Source organism: Typopeltis vanoorti, chromosome 4 (genome assembly GCF_054136105.1).
Source record: "Typopeltis vanoorti isolate ZY-2024b chromosome 4, IOZ_Tvanoo_1.0, whole genome shotgun sequence".
Classification (NCBI taxonomy): domain Eukaryota; kingdom Metazoa; phylum Arthropoda; class Arachnida; order Uropygi; family Thelyphonidae; genus Typopeltis; species Typopeltis vanoorti.
In genome coordinates, this window is record NC_143552.1 from 114,590,976 (window position 1) to 114,611,724 (window position 20,749).

The following is a 20,749-nucleotide window of genomic DNA, read 5'->3' on the forward strand; positions in this document are numbered from 1 at the left end:
CCAAGAGAGAAGCTATTCAATAGGCTACAGTTATATGGTGTCAATGGGGCATTATATCAAGCAATACTTAGTCTTTATTTGAGTTGTAAGTCAGCAGTTAGAATTGAAGGAAGTACAGGAAGATGGTTTAATGTTAAATCTGGTGTGAGACAAGGATGTGCATTATCCCCTCTGTTATTCATTATCTATATGGATCACATTATGAAGGAAAGTGGTATTAAACATGATATCAAAACTGGAGATGTTAATGTCAGCTCTTTGCTTTATGCGGATGATGTTATACTTCTAAATAAATCAGCTACAAGTCTGCAAGATTCTCTGACTAAATTGAATAGCTGTTGTAATAGATATGGTATGAAGGTCAGAATAAAAAGACAAAGACAATGAAAATAGGCAGAATCATTGAAAATGTCAACTGTGTTGTGAATGGAGAACCTGTGGAACAAGTAAAACATTTCAGCTACTTATACAAGATTTTTACTGAAGATGGTAAATTAAATATAGAAATAGACAATAGAATCAGCAAAGTTGGTATGGTGGGAAGTCAATTAAATAAATTCATATGGAATAAGAGAGAAATTAGTCGGAACACTAAATTAGCTGTGTACAAGACGGTGTTCAAACCAGTTTTAACTTATGGATCTGAGAGCAGGGTCAGAAGTAAAACACGTGACCAAAGACTAGAGACTGCAGATATGAGAGTCCTGAGAAAGATTAGAGGCGTGAACAGATGGCATCAATGGAAATATCATATTAAAAATGAGGATATTAGGAAAGAACTTGGCATTGTCAGCATCCAGGAATGCGTTAGCGGAGCTAATCTCAGGTGGTATGGTCACTTAAATAGAATGAGAGAGAAAAGATTAGCAAAACAAGTGTTCTCTGCCAGGTTGGAAGGAAAACGACCCAGAGGAAGAGCAAGATACAGGTGGATTGATACGGTACAAAGTGCCTTAGATGATAGAAATATAAGATCTGATAATGTTTGAGTCTTGACAAGTAACAGACTGATTTGGAGGAAAATTGTAGATAGGAAGTTAGTAATGATGTAATTTTTTTCATGTAGTACTATCATATCCTGTACACCCCTTGAGGATACATGGCAGGAATTTGATGATGATGACTTACAACTCAAATAGAGACTAAGTATTGCTTGATATAATGCAACATCAACACCATATAACTGAGCGTATTGAATAGCTTCTCTCTTGCCACCCTGTCATCATATGCCTTTTCCAGATCTACAAAACTTAAATACAGATCTTTGTTATATTCCAATGATTTCTCAACTATCTGTAAAGTGAAAATCTGATCCTGACAGAATCTATTTGGCCTGAATCCAGCTTGTTCTTCACCAAGCTTCTCTTCCACAATCCTTCTCAACCATTTCTCAATTATACTTGCATATAACTTACCAAGAACACTAAGTAATGAAATGCCTCTGTAATTCTCACATTCAGCTTTATTTCCCTTTATTTATATATATATATATATATATATATATATATATATATATATATATATGGGTACTATGAGAGCTCACTCAGGTCCAATCATCTGGAATTCGTCCCTCTGTCCAAGCACTATATGACTTTTATACCTCCATACATGAGTATTTCTGGTCGAATATCATCTACTCCTGCTGCCTTTCCACATTTCAGACTTTTGATGGCTTTTTTCTACTTCAAGTATGGATATGTATTCCTGACTGCATGCCTGGTCAGTGTTTTTTACCACTGTGCTGTCATCACTGCTTGTTTCATTTAGCAGTTTTTCGAAATAATTGCTCCATACTTCAAGGATATCTTTTTCTCCTGTTTTGATGTCACCTTTATAATCTCTAATTCCTTTTACCGCACTTTTTCCTCAATTTCTAAGTTTCTTCAACAACCTCCAGAATATCTTGCCACCTTCTTGATTTTTATTTTCTATGTTCTTGCCAAAGTCCTCCCATGTCTTTTGTTTAGCCAGTTTTACATAGTGTTTAGCTTTCCTACATTTGTCTCTGTATTCTACAAGAACACAATCTGACTTATTTGCCAGGAACTTTTAATATGCTTTCTTCGTTTCCTTCACTGCCTCTGACTTCCTGTGTCCACCATGGAGTTCTGATTTTTCTATCCCTGCACAGAACCTCACCACATGCCTCTCTCACTGAATCAATCAATGTTTTCTTCGGGGTTTGTCACTGAATCTCCAAGATTTGGTTCCTGTTCTCAAATTCTATCATTTTTAATTCAATAATGTCTGTGTATTTTAGTCTACAGTTCACATCTGAGAGCTGCTCAACTTTTATTCACTTTAAAATTTTCTTGCATGTTCTTCTTTTCAATATGAAATTCAATTTTATCCTGCTCAAGACTAAATAGTGATCACTTTCAATTTCAAATCCTCAGTACACTCTGGTGTCTGGCACAAGGGATAAAACATCACTATCAACAATAACATAGTCAATGAGACTTTTCTTATTCTTTGCATCTTCTCTCCATGTGAATTTGTGCACATTTTTATGTTGGAACATGGTGTTAGTAATAACCAGTCCATGTCCTGAGGAGAAATCCAACAGGTATTTAGCTTTGCTCTTTTCTCCAAATTTCCCCAAAATATTTTTGTGTGTCTGACAATCATTTCCTACTCTACTATTTAGATTCCCAACAAGGACCAACTTTTCCTTTTTCATTGTGTTAGTTGCTTTCTCTAATGCTTCAAAAAATTCCTCCACTACTTTAGTAGAACCTTCTGTAGGACCATAGGCACAAATAAGTCTCATTGTCGAGTTCCCCATTCTCGTATTTGCCCACATCACTCTACTTGAGACTGCCTGCCATTCAAGAAGATTAGCCCCATATTTAATGTTGAATACTATGGCTGCTCCTTCTTTTCCTTGATTGTCATTGTCTGAATATAACATTTTGTATTTATTGTTCAGAAAGATCTCACCAGTTTTTGTCTTTTTTGTTTCAGTCACCCCTATTATGTCAATATGGTACTTATCCAATTCCTCAGCTAGCTCCATTTCTTTGCCATTCAGGCTTCTTATGTTAATAGTACCGATCTTGAACTCTGGTGATGTTGAGTTGGGGTATGTTTTCAGATTTGTTCCAGTAGCTGACTTTTCGCTGTTTGCCCTGGTTCCCTGACGAAAACAATGGGGGCCTTGTTTAACTGGGCGACGCCCCCAGCCGGCATGAAATTCTGTCATGTTGTATCATTTGAAATTTTGGTTTAAGCCAATAAGAATACTTGTCTTGCACACAATGTTCTACAGGATGAATAATTAGACAATGATGATGATGATACAAAAAGTCTAGTACAGTTATTAGATTTTCACATGCAGGAACTCTAACACATGAACAACAGATAAGTTTATTAACTGCACAGCAAGATGATTATTTACTATTCATTAAGTGGATCATCATAAAGGTTTTCAACCTCATTATCTTCATGTTGAGTAGGCTGAGAAGAAGAGGAAGGAATTGGTCTTACTGTCTCAGGGGTGGCAGGGGCGGAAAAGATGGAAGGAGAGCCAGGCACACTCGATGTAACTTTATGGAAATATATTGTGATTTCTGTCTAACTTTTTTGCTTTTTCATTTCTTCAATATTGGCACCATATAGAAATTTTTCTATATGGTGCCAATCCTTTTTCCACCATTTGCTTTAGTTTCAGTGCCTGTATCACAGAAGAGTCCATGTCATAAAAGAAGTCAAAAGCAGTCTTGAATAATCTGAACCCTTCTGCAGATTGTCAATTTGTTTTCTGACTGCTTTGGAAGCACTCATCTCGATAAAGTCATCTTCTGTTAATTCCTATGGTGTGGTGTCTATTAGTTCTTGAATTTCTCCAAGATCCTTATCTTGAAACTCTTCAACCCCACCCTTTTGGCCATATCCACAACCGCTTTCGTGATTTCTTCAATTCACTCTGTCATAAATCCTGTGAAGTCATGCACATATTGACAGTCTTTTCAGCAGAAATGTATTGTTTCTGGCTTGATGGCTTTTTCTATAACAATAATGGCATCTTCAATGGTGTAATCCTTCCAGACCTCCATAATGTGCTCTCTATTGGGATTCTATTCCATAGCATTAACAATCCTTTCCATGGAGCCTTAAAGGTCCTCATGACCCCTGGTCTAAAGGCTAAATTAGAAACGTGTTTGGGGGACAAGTAGCCCACTTCGATGCCTTCTGAATTGGAGCCAATCCAGAAAAAGGGTTCTCTTTGTCCAGGCCTTTTTGTTGTATGACCAAAAGACTGGCAGCTAGTTTATCTTTCGCTTTAAAGCTTGGGAGTTAACAGCTTTAAAGATAAGGGCAGTCCTGATCATAAACCTGACTGCATTTGCACAAACAGTAGAGTTACCCTATCCCCTTTCCTGCTTAAAACCTTGGGACTCACTTCTCTTCCTTACTAATTAATGTCCTTTTTGGCATTTTTTTTTTCCAGAATAGGGCACTTTCGTCTGTATTAAAAACCTGTTCAGGTGGATATCCTTTGTCCTCAATGATTTTCTTAATGGCGTCTGGGAACTTATCTGTGCCTCTTGGTTGGCAGAAGCTGCTTCTCCTGTTATCTTAGCATTTTTTAAGCCAAACCTCTTTCTAAAATGATCAAACTATCCTTTGCTGGCATTAAATTATCCAGCTTTAGATCCTTCACCTTCCTTTTGCTTTAAGTTGTCATATGATGGCTTCGCTTTTCTCAAATCATAATATGCATTTCTTATAGCAATCCTGCACCCACATAAAAGCTGCATTTTCAATATGAAATGTAAATGTATTTTGCAAAAAAGTACAAGGTTTTCACACCTGCTGGTGTAGCTGCAGCAACAACTTCAAAATTTCCCTTTTTTTTAACAATGGTCCTTTATGCTGGATTAATTTATCTTAAAATGGCTGGTAACTGCAATTGCAGATTTAAATCTACAGTACATATCACAAGCAATTCAACTTTTCCTTGTAATGTCATGACTTTTCTCTGCTTCTTGCATGGTGTTATTCAAGGTTTACAGTATTGTACTAAACACAATGAAAAATACACAAGAATCACAGGAGATCACTTTTTGCTGTGATACACAGTTTACTGGAGAGAGAGAGACAAACTGCTCATGCAGAGATTGTGGTGAGCTCGCAACACTTGAGCTCACTGCAATAGCAACAGGAGGGGCTACAAAATTATTCAGTAGCACAATATGTACTACAGTTAATTTTATGCACTTATGATTTAATACTGCATCTTTATGTTTGTTTATATTTCTCTCAACTGTGAATGGCACCATGTATGGGCTGTAGGTGCTTGTGAGCATAAGTTTTGATAAATTTTAACTTTTTATAATGCATTTGTGTATATTTTATGGCAGTAAATGATAAAATAGACTAGTATCTAAGTATATTTTATGCATTCATGATATACCAAATCTTTTAATTTTTTCGATATTTCTAGGCTAAGTAGTTCGTCTGAAAGTTTTTTTTCTAATTGTTGCAAATCTCCAAATATGTTTCCAGTATATTTATTTTAAAAAAATCAGCATATAAGTGGACTCATGTAGTTCAAACTCTTGTTGTTCAAGGGTCAACTGTATTTATATGAACTGGATTACCACATAAAAATCCTGCTAATGCAATTAACTATCACTGCACATTATGCAGTAACCCTGTGTTCTGCCATGCTGCCTTCATATCACTTAGTGTCAATATACCTTGCACTAGGGTCACTTTAAGGATTAAAGCTAGATAACCAGGAGGAGATCTCTATATTGCTAGTTTTTTAAGAAATGCAGAAAGATGACCAGGGCCTCTGATAATATATAATCCTCACCCATATTAGAGTTTAATGGAATGAAAACGGGGTGCTTAAGGGTCACAGCTGTATAACTGAGAGGAGACCTCCACATAGCCTTTAAAGGAATGCGGAGAACCGACCAGGGCTTCTGACCTAATGTCCAATCCTCACCTTCTCGTGGTGCACCCTGTTGGGTATCTACTTTGATACTGAACGAACGAGGATGGGCTGGCAATTTGGGATTTAGCCGACCAAATTGTATTCTTATTGGTTAAACCAAAATAAAAAATGATGGTACAACATGACAAAATTTCATGCCGGCTGGGGCGTCGCCCGGTTAAACAAGGCCCCCGCTGTTTTCGCCAGGGAACCAGGGCGAACAGCGAAAAGTCAGCTACTGGAACAAATCTGAAAACAAACCCCAACTCAACATCACCAGAGTTAAGGATCGGTACTATCAACGTAAGAAGCCTGAATGGCAAAGAAATGGAGCTAGCTGAGGAATTACATAAGTACCAGATCGACATAATAGGGGTGACTGAAACAAAAAAGACCAAAACTGGTGAGATCTTTCTGAGCAATAAATACAAAATGTTATATTCAGGCAATGACAATCAAGGAAAAGAAGGAGTAGCCATAGTATTCAACACAAAATATGAGGCTAATCTTCTTGAATGGCAGTCAGTCTCAAGTAGAGTAATGTGGGCAAATATGAGAATGGGGAACTGGACAATGAGACTTATTTGTGCCTATGGTCCCACAGAAGGTTCTACTAAGGTAGAAGTGGAGGAATTTTTTGAGGCTTTAGAAAAAGCAACTGACACAATGAAAAAGGAAAAGTTGGTCCTTGTTGGGGATCTAAATAGTAGAGTAGGAAATGATTGTGAGACATACAAAAATATTTTGGGAAAATTTGGAGAAAAGAGCAAAGCTAATAATAATGGCAAATATCTGTTGGATTTCTGCTCAGGACATGGACTGGTTATTACTAACACCATGTTCCAACATAAAAATGTGCACAAATTCACATGGAGAGAAGAGGCTAGGAATAAGAAAAGTCTCATTGACTATGTTATTGTTGATAGTGATGTTTTCTCCCTGGTGCAGGACACCAGAGTGTACAGAGGATTTGAAATTGGAAGTGATCACTATTTAGTCTTGAGCAGGATAAAATTGAATTTCATATTGAAAAGAATAACATGTAAGAAAGTTTTAAAGCGAATAAAAGTTGAGCAGCTCTCAGATGTAAACTGTAGACTAAAATACAGAAATATTATTGAAAAGAAAATGAAAGAGTTTGAGAACAGGAATCAAACCTTGGAGATTCAGTGGCAAACTCTGAAGGAAACATTGATTGATTCTGCCAGAGAGGCATGTGGTGAGGTTGTGTGCAAAGATAAAAAAATCAGAACTCCCTGGTGGACACAGGAAGTTAAAGAGGCAGTGAAGGAAAAGAAGAAAGCATATCAAAAGTTCCTGGCAAATAAGTCAGCTTTTACTCTTACAGAATACAGAGACAAATGTAAGAAAGCTAAACAGTGTGTAAAACTAGCTAAACAAAAGTCATGGGAGGACTTTGGCAAGAATATAGAAAATAAATATCAAGAAGGTGGCAAAATATTCTGGAGGTTGTTGAAGAAGCTTAGGAATGGAGGAAAGAGTGCTGTAAAAGGAATTAGAGATGATAAAGGTGAAATGAAAACAGGAGAAAAAGATATCCTTGAAGTATGGAGTAATTACTTTGAAAAACTGCTAAATGAAACAAGCAGTGATGACAGCACAGTGATAAAAAACACTGACCAGGCATGCAGTCAGGAATACATATCCATACTTGAAGTAGAAAAAGCCATCAAAGGCTTGAAATGTGGAAAGGCAGCAGGAGTAGATGATATTCGACCAGAAATGCTGAAGTATGGTGGTATAAGAGTCTTACAGTGGCTGCACTGCATAGTTCAGAAAGCCTGGACAGAGGGACGAATTCCCGATGATTGGAGTAGAGCTCTCATAGTACCCATATATAAAAAGGGAAATAAAACTGAATGTGAGAATTACAGAGGTATTTCCCTACTGAGTGTTCCTGGCAAGATCTATGCAAGTATACTTGAGAAACGGTTGAGAAGAATAGTGGAAGAAAAGCTTGGTGAAGAACAAGCTGGATTCAGGCCAAATAGAGGCTGTCAGGATCAGATCTTCACTTTACGACAAATAGTCGAGAAAGCATGGGAATATAACAAAGATCTGTATTTAAGTTTTGTCGATTTGGAAAAGGCATATGACAAGGTGCCAAGAGAGAAGCTATTCAATACGCTGCAGTTATATGGTGTCAATGGGGCATTATATCAAGCAATACTTAGTCTTTATTTGAGTTGTGAGTCAGCAGTTAGAATTGAAGTACAGGAAGATGGTTTAATGTTAAATCTGGTGTGAGACAAGGATGTACATTATCCCCTCTGTTATTCATTATCTATATGGATCACATTATGAAGGAATGTGGTATTAAACCTGATATCAAAATTGGAGATGTTAATGTCAGCTCTTTGCTTTATGTGGATGATGTTATACTTCTAAATAAATCCGCTACAAGTCTGCAAGATTCTCTGACTAAATTGAATAGCTGTTGTAATAGATATGGTATGAAGGTCAGCAATAAAAAGACAAAGACAATGAAAATAGGCAGAATCATTGAAAATGTCAACTGTGTTGTGAATGGAGAACCTGTGGAACAAGTAAAACATTTCAGCTACTTAGACACAATTTTTACTGAAGATGGTAAACTAAATATAGAAACTGACAACAGAATCAGCAAAGCTGGTATGGTGGGAAGTCAATTGAATAAATTCATATGGAATAAGAAAGAAATTAGTCGGAACACTAAATTAGCTGTATACAAGACTGTGTTCAAACCAATTTTAACTTATGGATCTGAGAGCTGGGTCAGAAGTAAAACACTTGACCAAAGACTAGAGACCGCAGATATGAGAGTCCTGAGAAAGATTCGAGGCGTGAACAGATGGCATCAATGGCAATATCATATTAAAAATGAGGATATTAGGAAAGAACTTGACATTGTCAGCATCCAGGAATGCGTTAGCAGAGCTAATCTCAGATGGTATGGTCACTTAAATAGAATGGGAGAGGAAAGATTAGCAAAACAAGTGTTCTCTGCCAGGTTGGTAGGAAAACGACCCAGAGGAAGACCAAGATATAGGTGGATTGATACGGTACAAAGTGCCTTAGATGATAGAAATATAAGATCTGATAATGTTGGAGTCTTGACAAGTAACAGACTGATTTGGAGGAAAATTGTAGATAGGAAGTTAGTAATGATGTAATTTTTTCATGTAGTACTGTCATATCCTGTACACCCCTTGAGGGTACATGGCAGGAATTTGATGATGATGATGATGATGGAATGAAAACAGCACAACAAAAGAATTAAACACAGATTTAATGGTTCCAGTATTTTGTCTGTTACAGAAGTATCAAAATAGATAAATGAAGATAACCTCTTATCAACTATTCTTAGTAACTACAAAATTTGTGAAAAAAAAAAAAAAAAAAAGAAAAAAAAAATGCAGCCAGCATTTTTCATATGCCACAGGATCACTAATTGAGTAAAACGTTCAGTGTTTAAAGATTCAAAGTAAATAAGTGCTGTCCCAGGCATGAAGGAAAATCATTTTAAAGTAGGAATAACAGTTCACTGCCGACAATTAATAAGAGAAACTTATCAATAAAAGTTCTGAAAAAATGGAAGCAGACATCATAAAATGCTATTCTTAATTTCCCCATAATGTTTATAGCTCACAGCTCAGCTCTAGTTTGAATGTGAGAGAGAGACAGACAGTGTGTGTGGAGACCTTAAGTGGCTTGAAAATGTTCCATGTTTGGTCTTCAGAGCAGGGCTTCTGGATCTGGTAAAAAATAAAAATACCAAATATATACACATGTATACACACACACACACACACACACACACACACACACACACACACACAGTCATCCCTTGACTTATATCCTTTTGAGTTGTGTCCTTTCAAAGATACATCCGTGAACCCATAATGGAATAAATAACATTTTTGACTATACTTTTGAACAAGATGCAAGCGAGCATAAAGTAAAAAGGCTTTTATTTAACAATGCAGTGGCAACAGCGCATTCAGCAGCAATCTTCCTCGGCAGTCAGAACTTGGCTTCGACAGTTCCTCTGTTGATTTTGTATTTGAAAAATAGGTTTTGTATTTATCATTAAATATTTTGCGATATTTTGTGCAACATTGCCCCTATATACTAAATCAAAAAAACCTAGTGAAGAATCACAGAAAAATAAGCGAGCAATTGATCTTGAAACAAAGTTGCAAGTTCAACGATATTGATGAAGAAACGACAAGGTCCTATCAGTGATTGGAAAAGCTACTTGCATCATGGATAGAGGACCTGAACTAAAAGCACATACCTCTTAGCACTATGACCATAACCGCTAAGGCACTAAGTCGATTTAACATTTTGAAGGAGAAAGCAGGACCCGATTATGACTACAACACTTCTTCCAGCGGTTCATGAGATTCAAGCAGTGTTTTGCACTGCATAATGTGAAAATGAATGGTGAATCTGCAAGTGCCGATGAGAAGCCTGCCAAGGAGTTTGTGGAGAAATTATAAAATCATTACAGAGGAAAATTATTTGCTACAGCAAATATTTAACATGGATGAGACCTCCTTATTTAAAAAAAAAAAAAAAAGTCTGTGCGGGCATTCATCCACAAAAAGCTAAAATCTATGCTTGGTTTCAAAGCTCTTAAACACCATATTATGATTCTGTTAGGGGGTTAATGTGGCTGGATATAGACAAACCATTTGTAATATGGCACAGTGAGAATCCACGAGCCTTCAAAAACATTAGGAAGCATACTCTTTCAGTTCATTAGCGAGGATATAAGAAGTCGTGGATGATTCAAAAATTGTTTGAGGATGCCTTAATCAACTGTAATGAGAGTGAAATGGAAGGCTATTATGTGAAAGAAAATGTAGAATTTAAAATTTTATTAATTCTAGACAATGCTCCAGATCATCCATCTTATATTGGTGATCTTCACCAAGTTCAAGGTCATTTTTTCCCTCCAAACACTATTTCATTGATCCAACCAATGGATCAGGAAGTTCTTTTGGTGTTTAAGGCTTATTTATCGACAAAGAACGTTTTCATGAGCCATTTCTGCTACTGAAGGAAATGACCAGACTCTCATGCAATTCTGGAAAGCATTCAATATTTATCATGCTATTAAAAATACTGCTGTGGCTTGGGACGAAGTGATCTCTCATTATATGAGTGGCATATGCAAAAAAGATGTTAAAAAGGTTTATGCATGATTTTGGAAGTTAAAAAAAAAAAAAATGAAGACTTTTGTAAATTGAGTGAAGAAATTGTTGGCCTAGCAAACAATCTGAATCTCGAAGTGAATGATGATAACATAATTCAACTCATAGAAAATGCCTGTGAAGAGTTGACCAACAAAGAATTGATCGAACTGGAGGATTGTAGAAGAGGCGAGAAAAGGAAGAGGGAAAAAAAAAACAAGAGGTAGTTGAGCAATTCACAGTGAAGGGTCTTGCAGAAATGTTCTCTGCAGTTAGCAATGTTCTCAAAATGGTTGAAGACATGGACCCCAATGTTGAATGCTACTTATTAATAGGAAGGAAAGTACATGATACGTTTGCTTGCTATAAACAAATTTACGATGAAAAGAAGAAGAGGAATAAGCAAAGCACATTGGACATTTTCATCAAAAAAACAAAGGTTACACCAGAAGAGCTGCAGCCTGGTCACATAGGGAAGGTAATGAAGATGTGATTGTTCTCCTGTTTTATAGTGGCCTATATCCTGTTTGATTTAATGTATTGTTTACGTCCTGCTTGATGGAACGGAACCCTGACGTAAGTGGAGGGATGACTATATATAGCAATAAAACAGAGGGAAAAAAATCCTTAACCCATCCACAGCACAATTGCACTATCTTCTTCTTCCCACAATCCACAAAGGAGTGTAGAGAAGATATTAGGAAATATTCTCACAGAATTTTCCACTCAGTCCTTGACTGACAATGTACTTTTGGCACTATAAGTGAAATACTTGTCTAATTTTTTATACTGATTATCCAGTTTATTCTAGATTATAGTACTCAATTATAGTACAATCTGACTGATTGTACTATAGGTTGACAAACCAATATTTAGCTAATATAACCAATTTTAAATATAAATAATTACCTTACTAGTATCACCCTCCATACCACTTTGACTACCTTCTGTATCACTGCGAGAACGCCTCTGTCTACGTCTAAAAAACCTACGATAAAACCGTCTAGGTGGTCTACGACTTCCAGGTCCTTGGTTCTGCTGAACTCTGCCATCTCCATTCCTTTGCTGCTGTCCATCCCCCTGTTATAAGAAAACTTATGTTTTTGTGTCCAGTTTAAAAAACAAAGAAAATTTTAGAAATTAAACCCATAGATAAAAACCAGTTCTCCAGAATATTTTCAAATAAACCTAAATACAAAAGATCGTTGAATATGCAGTAATAATATGCAAGCATGATATTTATATATTGAAAACAGACAAGAAGATATGCAAGTTTAGTAACTTGCTAACACTGCATTTCAAATTTTTTTTCCACTTAATACAGTAATAATTTACAGTAGACATCTCACTGTTTTTATCTGATACTAAGTTAAAAGCAATAGTGAGTAATTTGAACATGAAATTACATTCATATAACCTCTACACTGTTACTCTCCTGTCTGCTATAATTGAAAAGACATTCTTGAAAAAGGTACACAGGTGTTCGTTATAGTAATGCTTCTAAAGCAAACTACACTATTAGGATGTCTGCTTCACTCCTGCTAGCAGGTGGAAATCTTGAAAGATGTCATGAATTAATTTAGTAGCATCATCAATTATTATATTTAAAGGAAAAGTAATTATACTGTAAGTTTTGGATAAAATTGATTGTCAGAAGTGAAAAGAAATAGAGTATAATGAGCATGAACTATGACCAAATGATAGGTGTGTGAGATGCAGATATGTAACAGATTTCAAAGGTGAGAAGATTAAATATGTAACTTCAGGTGAGCAATGGCTATGGACATATCTGCCTATACAAAGGACATACAACAGAACATAGAGATTTGAGATAGGATCTGAATCAATAGAAACCTTTCATTGATTCAGATCCATCTCAAATCTCTCAGTTACTCAGGCATTGATGAATCTAATCTTCTGAACAGAGCATTTATCTACAACTCCTTGACATCATTCTCTTTCAAGTTTTGAAATTATCAGAATTTGCATTTACATCAATTAAAAATTGTATTTACAAAGACAAAGCTGGTTTATTTCCTAGTTTTTCAGCCATTAATAAATACAGCGAACGTATAGCAAAAGTTTTAAAACCACTGAATATTTTTGTTGCCTTTCGACCATTTAGAAAAATCTCCACCTTTCTCACTTCTAAGGACAAGCTTCCACATCTTAATCATCCAGGTGTCTACCAGATTCCGTGCTCTTGTGGATTATCTTATTTCGGACAAACGGGAAGATCTGCCTCTATTCGGATAGAAGAACACCAATCTTATATTGAATACTTTAAACCTGAAAAGTCTGGACTTTCTGAACATGCCATCTTCACTAGACACAGAGTTCATTGGAGAAAGACAAGAGTTCTTCACAAAAGTCAGTTTCTCATGGAACGCCTTTATAAAGAAACATGTGAAACTAACTCTACTTCATTCTCCTAACTTAAACAGATCCGACGGCTTACGTCTATCCCCTTTATGGGAGATAGTACTTTACAAATCAGCTAATCTTTCCTAACTTTTTATTGTATTATTATTATTTTTTTTTTTTTTAGAAAAGTTATTGACCTTTTTAGTTATCTTACACCAGCTACTTAGGTGGCGGTTTTTGAAATTGTCAGTTAGTGTTTAATTTTGAGCTTAATGTACTGAAGATGCCTGTGACACACAGGCAACAATTATACTAATAAATAATCTTTCTACGTGAGTTTTTTCCATTATTTATTGTGTACCGATATGTTTACTCACGGTTTACCTCTTTTAAAACTTTTTTTAGGTCATGCTCACACTATGCTCTACATCATAGCAACTGCAGCAAGAACTTTAAAACAAACAATATATATGAATCTTAATCATTTTGCAAAGCAAAGAACATGGCGTATTTTTGATACCAATAACCCTAGCTCAAATAATCTAGACCAGATGTATTGGTTTATAAAATTGAAGAAATACAGAGTTGATATAGTGGGTAAAAATCAAAAGAAATTTCCTGTTATCATCATCAAATTAAAATGAAAAAATTACATCTTTATTAACTTCCTATCTACAATTTTCCTCCAAATCAGTCTGTTACTTGTCAAAACCCCAACATTATCAGATCTTATATTTCTATCATCTAAGGCACTTTGTAATTTATCAATCCACCTATATCTTGCTCTTCCTCTGGGTCGTTTTCCTGCCAACCTGGAAGAGAACACTTGTTTTGCTAATCTTTCCTCTCCCATTCTATTTAAGTGACCATACCACATGAGATTAGTTCTGCTAACGCATTCCTGGATGCTGACAATGCCAAGTTCTTTCCTAATATCCTCATTTTTAATATGATATTGCCATTGATTCCATCTGTTCACGCCTCTAATCGTTCTCAGGACTCTCATATCTGCAGTCTCTAGTCTTTGGTCAAGTGTTTTACTTCTGACCCAGCTCTCAGATCCATAAGTTAAGACTGGTTTGAACACTGTCTTGTACACAGCTAATTTAGTGTTCCGACTAATTTCTCTCTTATTCCATATGAATTTATTCAATTGACTTCCCACCATACCAGCTTTGCTGATTCTATTGTCTATTTCTATATTTAATTTACCATCTTCAGTAAAAATCTTGTATAAGTAGCTGAAATGTTTTACTTGTTCCACAGGGTATCCATTCACAACACAGTTGACATTTTCAATGATTTTGCCTATTTTCATTGTCTTTGTATTGCTGACCGTCATACCATATCTATTACAACAGCTATTCAATTTAGTCAGAGAATCTTGCAGACTTGTAGCTGATTTATTTAGAAGTATAACATCATCCGCATAAAGCAAAGAGCTGACATTAACATCTCCAGTTTTGATATCATGTTTAATACCACTTTCCTTCATAATGTGATCCATATAGATAATGAATAACAGACGGGATAATGTACATCCTTGTCTCACACCAGATTTAACATTAAACCATCTTCCTGTACTTCCTTCAATTCTAACTGCTGACTTACAACTCAAATAAAGACTAAGTATTGCTTGATATAATGCCCCATTGACACCATATAACTGCAGCGTATTGCATAGCTTCTCTCTTGGCACCTTGTCATATGCCTTTTCCAAATCGACAAAACTTAAATACAGATCTTTGTTATATTCCCATGCTTTCTCAACTATTTGTCGTAAAGTGAAGATCTGATCCTGACAGCCTCTATTTGGCCTGAATCCAGCTTGTTCTTCACCCAGCTTTTCTTCCACAATTCTTCTTAACCGTTTCTCAAGTATACTTGCATAAATCTTGCCAGGAACACTCAGTAGGGAAATACCTCTGTAATTCTCACATTGTTTTATTTCCCTTTTTATATAAGGGTACTATGAGAGCCCTACTCCAATCATCAGGAATTCGTCGCTCTGTCCAGGCTTTCTGAACTATGCAGTGCAGCCACTGTAAGACTTTTATACCACCATACTTCAGCATTTCTGGTCGAATATCATCTACTCCTGCTGCCTTTCACACATTTCAAGCCTTTGATGGCTTTTTCTACTTCAAGTATGGATATATTCCTGACTGCATGCCTGGTCAGTGTTTTTTACCACTGTGCTGTCATCACTGCTTGTTTCATTTAGCAGTTTTTCAGTGTAATTACTCCATACTTCAAGGATATCTTTTTCTCCTGTTTTCAAGTCACCTTTATCATCTCTAACTCCTTTTACTGCACTCTTTCCTCCATTCCTAAGCTTCTTCAACAACTTCCAGAATATTTTGCAACCTTCTTGATATTTACTTTCTATATTCTTGCCAAAGTCCTCCCATGACTTTTGTTTAGCTAGTTTTACACAGTGTTTAGCATTTTTGCATTTGTCTCTATATTCTTTAAGAGCACAAGCTGACTTATTTGACAGGAACTTTTGATATGCTTTCTTCTTTTCCTTCACTGCCTCTTTAACTTCCTGTGTCCACCAGGGAGTTCTGATTTTTTTATCCTTGCAGACAACCTCACCACATGCCTCTCTGGCAGAATCAATCAATGTTTCCTTCAGAGTTTGCCACTGAATCTCCAAGGTTTGATTCCTGTTCTCAAACTCTTTCATTTTCTTTTCAATAATATTTCTGTATTTTAGTCTACAGTTCACATCTGAGAGCTGCTCAACTTTTATTCGCTTTAAAACTTTCTTACATGTTATTCTTTTCAATATGAAATTCAATTTTATCCTGCTCAAGACTAAATAGTGATCACTTCCAATTTCAAATCCTCTGTACACTCTGGTGTCCTGCACCAGGGAGAAAACATCACTATCAACAATAACATAGTCAATGAGTCTTTTCTTATTCCTTGCCTCTTCTCTCCATGTGAATTTGTGCACATTTTTATGTTGGAACATGGGGTTAGTAATAACCAGTCAATGTCCTGAGCAGAAATCCAACAGATATTTGCCATTATTATTAGCTTTGCTCTTTTCTCCAAATTTTCCCAAAATATTTTTATATGTCTAACAATCATTTCCTACTCTGCTATTTAGATCCCCAACTTTTCCTTTTTCATTGTGTCAGTTGCGTTTTCTAAAGCCTCAAAAAATTCTTCCCCTTCTACCTTAGTAGAACCTTCTGTGGGACCATAGGCACAAATAAGTCTCATTGTCCAGTTCCCCATTCTCATATTTGCCCACATTACTCTACTTGAGACTGACTGCCATTCAAGAAGATTAGCCTCGTATTTTGTGTTGGATACTATGGCTACTCCTTTTCCTTGATTGTCATTGCCTGAATATAACATTTTGTATTTATTGCTCAGAAAGATCTCACCAGTTTTGGTCTTTTTTGTTTCAGTCACCCTTATTATGTCGATCTGGTACTTATCTAATTCCTCAGCTAGCTCCATTTCTTTGCCATTCAGGTTTCTTACGTTGATAGTACCAATCTTTAACTCTGGTGATGTTGAGTTTGGGTTTGTTTTCAGATTTGTTCCAGTAGCTGACTTTTCGCTGTTTGCCCAGGTTCCCTGGCGAAAACAATGGGGGCCTTGTTTAACTGGGCAACGCCCCAGCCGGCATGAAATTTTGTCAAGTTGTACCATCATTTTTTATTTTGATTTAACCAATAAGAATACAATTTGGTCGGCTAAATCCCAAATTGCCAGCCCATCCTCGTTCCTTCAGTATCAAAGTAGATACCCAACAGGGTGCACCACGAGAAGGTGAGGATTGGACATTAGGTCAGAAGCCCTGGTCAGTTCTCCGCATTCCTTTAAAGGCTATGTGGAGGTCTCCTCTCAGTTATACAGCTTTGACCATTAAGCACCCCTTTCTGTTAGTATATTGATATTGTAACCATTTTGATGTAGACACAACAACTTCATTATTTTTCCCTTTGCATTCAATAAAATATATACGACCAAAATAAATCATTTTTGTATCCTACAGACAATTTGAAAATAAAATACAGTCCACAAATCATTGGATCTATATTCTGTTCAAAATTAAGTTTCACTGAAACTTTTTATAAGAAATGTATTAAGTTTACACATTTAATATTAGTACCACATAATATGAATATTTGATTAAATCCCATTCTCTCTCTAATGACTTCTGCTGTATTTTTAGGGAAAAAAAAAAAATATTGGAATGCCCTATAACTGTATTTTTTCTCCCAACTCCAAGATGACTATCAGATAATTATAAATAATGCATAAAATTATAGCTGTGTGTACATCTTTGTAAAAAATGCACGTGTGCATGCACAACATACACATTATATACATAAATAATTAAAAATCTTACATTAACTTCTTGATCCATCATAGCTTTCCTTGGAGGTGCACGGGGTCTGCGATAGTATCGAGGCCAAAAAGGTTGTCTTGGTGGCCTGCGGAGTGGTTGTCGATTTTCACGCCCTCTTTCATCTTCATCATCAGCAACTTCATAATCCTTTAAAATAGGTTGAATGATATTGAAAAAGCATCAGAATGCAATTTTAAGATCATTTTTTCAAAATTTACAGCTGGCACACTCTACCCCCCCCCCCACTCCTCCCATACCAAATACCATTATAACAAACTGACTAGTTACAAAATTTATTCACAAACACAAATGGAAATAGTGGATAACTGGCAAAAGGAAATTCAACTTAGCAAACCATCCACTATAAAAAATTCTGTGGTCCATATGAATCAAAAACTTCTGAAAAACTTATTTCGACTTCCATTCCCATATGTCTGTTATGATGCCAAGTAACTTGACAAACCTTTTACAAAGACGATATTTTACTGTTTCTCCAAAATCTGCTATGCCTGTCAACTGCATGCTGGTCTGGTTAACCAATGTCTCTGCTTTTCAATCTACAGATCATGGACTCAAATCTAAATGTGGCATGAATGTTTGTGAATGTCTTTAGGTGATAGATGAATTTATCTCCAAGTGTGGGACTACCACATTATTTATTGGAGGCCTGGAGTATCTTGAAGAAAGTTTCATAGATGAATTTCCCTCAGTCTCCTTCCTAAGTATTAATATGGGAGAGATTTTAAACCTTTCTTAGGAAGGACTGATAACTGTTCTCTAGCACAGCGCTTCCCAAACTGTGGGCCACGGCCCCCTTGGGGACCATACGTTTTGTTGAGGGGGTCATGAAATAATGAAAACAAATTTTAAATGTTTTAAGACTAAGTATATTTTTTTAATCTTAAAAGAAACATTTATTTTTTATTATTTATTATTTCTTTGTTTTATTTTTTATATTTTAATGGAAAAAATCACACATTGGTGTTGGTTCACAAATTTTGCTTCCTGAGTATTTCGGCGCTTAATGAATATTAGTAAATATATGCTTATTCATATAAGTTTCATTTCAAAGGTATTGATAAGAAGTACAAAAAAAGATAACGCAAAATCTTGAATATAAATTGTATTGCATATAAATACAATAAATATTATAATAATATATGTCTATATTACGATTTTTTTTCCGATGGGGGCAGTGAAATATTTTCACTTTTCCAAAGGGAGCCTGGGCAACCATAAGTTTGGAAAGCACTGCTCTAGCCAATTGGGTTGTTTTGTTTTATTTTATTTGGGGGAAGGGAGAGAGAGAGAGAGAGAGAGAGAAACAAGTCACTGGATAAATTCAATTTAGGTGAAAAATCCCTTATGTCTCTTGCATCTCAGATATAAACCCAGGTCTTTCTAACTCCAAAAGATACTTCCATTCCAATTACATTGCAAAAGTGCTTCTGAACAACATCAGCAAGATAAAATGAATATATCCTATAATAAAAGAACAACTAAGACCACATCATGCCATGAGAAAGATTACAGTAATACACAAAATAAAATACCTAAATAAATAAATAAAAGTTATGTACAAGCATGCAAAGTAAAAAAGATAAACAATGTATTCATCATCTTCATCAAATTCCTGCATGAACCCTCAAGGGGGGTGTACAGGATATGATAGTACTACATGAAAAATTTACATCATTACTAACTTCCTATCTACAATTTTCCTCCAAATCAGTCTGTTACTTATCAAGACTCCATCATTTAAGGCACTTTGTACAGTATTAATCCACCTATATCTTGGTCTTGATCTTGGTCGTTTTCTTGCCAAACTGGCAGAGAACACTTGTTTTGCTAATCTTTCCTCGCCCATTCTATTTAAGTGACCATACCACCTGAGATTAGCTCTGCTAACGCATTCCTGGATGCAGACAATGCCAAGTTCCTTCCTAAAATCCTTGTTTTTAATATGATATTGCCACTGATGCCATCTGTTCATGCCTCTAATCTTTCTCAGGACTCTAATATCTGCAGTCTCTAGTCTTTGGTCAAGTGTTTTTACTTCTGACCCAGCTCTCAGATTCATAAGTTAAAACTGGTTTGAACACTGTCTTGTATACAGCTAATTTAATATTCTGACTAATTTCTCTCTTATTCCATATGAATTTATTCAGTTGACTTCCTACCATACCAGCTTTGTTAATTCTGTTGTCTATTTCCATATTTAATTTACCATCTTCACTAAAAATCGTGCCTAAGTAGCTGAAATGTTTTACTTGTTCTATAGATTCTCCATTCACAATGCAGTTGACATTTTCAATACTTCTGCCTATTTTCATTGTCTTTGACTTGTTATTGCCGATCTTCATACCATATCTATTACAACAGTTATTCAATTTAGTCAGGGAATCTTGCAGACTTGTAACTGATTTATTTAGAAGTATAACATCATCTGCATAAAGCAAAGAGCTGACATTAACATCTCCAATTTTGATATCAGGTTTAATACACTTTCCTTCATAATGTAATCCATATAAATAATGAATAACAGAGGGGATAACGTACATCCCCTTGTTTGACACCAGATTAAACACTAAACCATATTCCAGTATTTCCTTCAATTCTAACTGCTGACTTACAACTCAAATAAAGACGAAGTATTGTTTGATGTAATGCCCCATTGACACCATACAACTGTAGTGTTTTGAATAACTTCTCTCTTGGCCCCTTGTCATATGGCTTTTCCAAACCTTTGTTATATTCCCATGATTTTTCAACTGTTTATTGTAAAATAGAAATCTCATTCTGACAGCCTCTGTTTGGTCTGAATCCATTTCGTTCTTCACCAAACTTCCCTTCCATAATTCTTTTCAA

At 35.8% G+C, this 20,749-nt stretch overlaps 1 protein-coding gene across 1 annotated transcript in view; it reads right to left on the minus strand.

Annotated features, from left to right (window-relative positions):
* LOC150107622 (uncharacterized) overlaps window positions 1-20,749 on the minus strand; it is a 170,549-nt gene that overhangs the window by 26,020 nt on the left and 123,780 nt on the right. Inside the window, exons 6-7 of the mRNA XM_090391428.1 lie at window positions 17,882-18,028; window positions 12,052-12,222 (exon numbers count right to left, since the gene is read on the minus strand). Coding sequence (XP_090247554.1) covers window positions 12,052-12,222; window positions 17,882-18,028 — 318 coding nt within the window. The remainder of the gene's footprint in view (window positions 1-12,051; window positions 12,223-17,881; window positions 18,029-20,749) is intronic.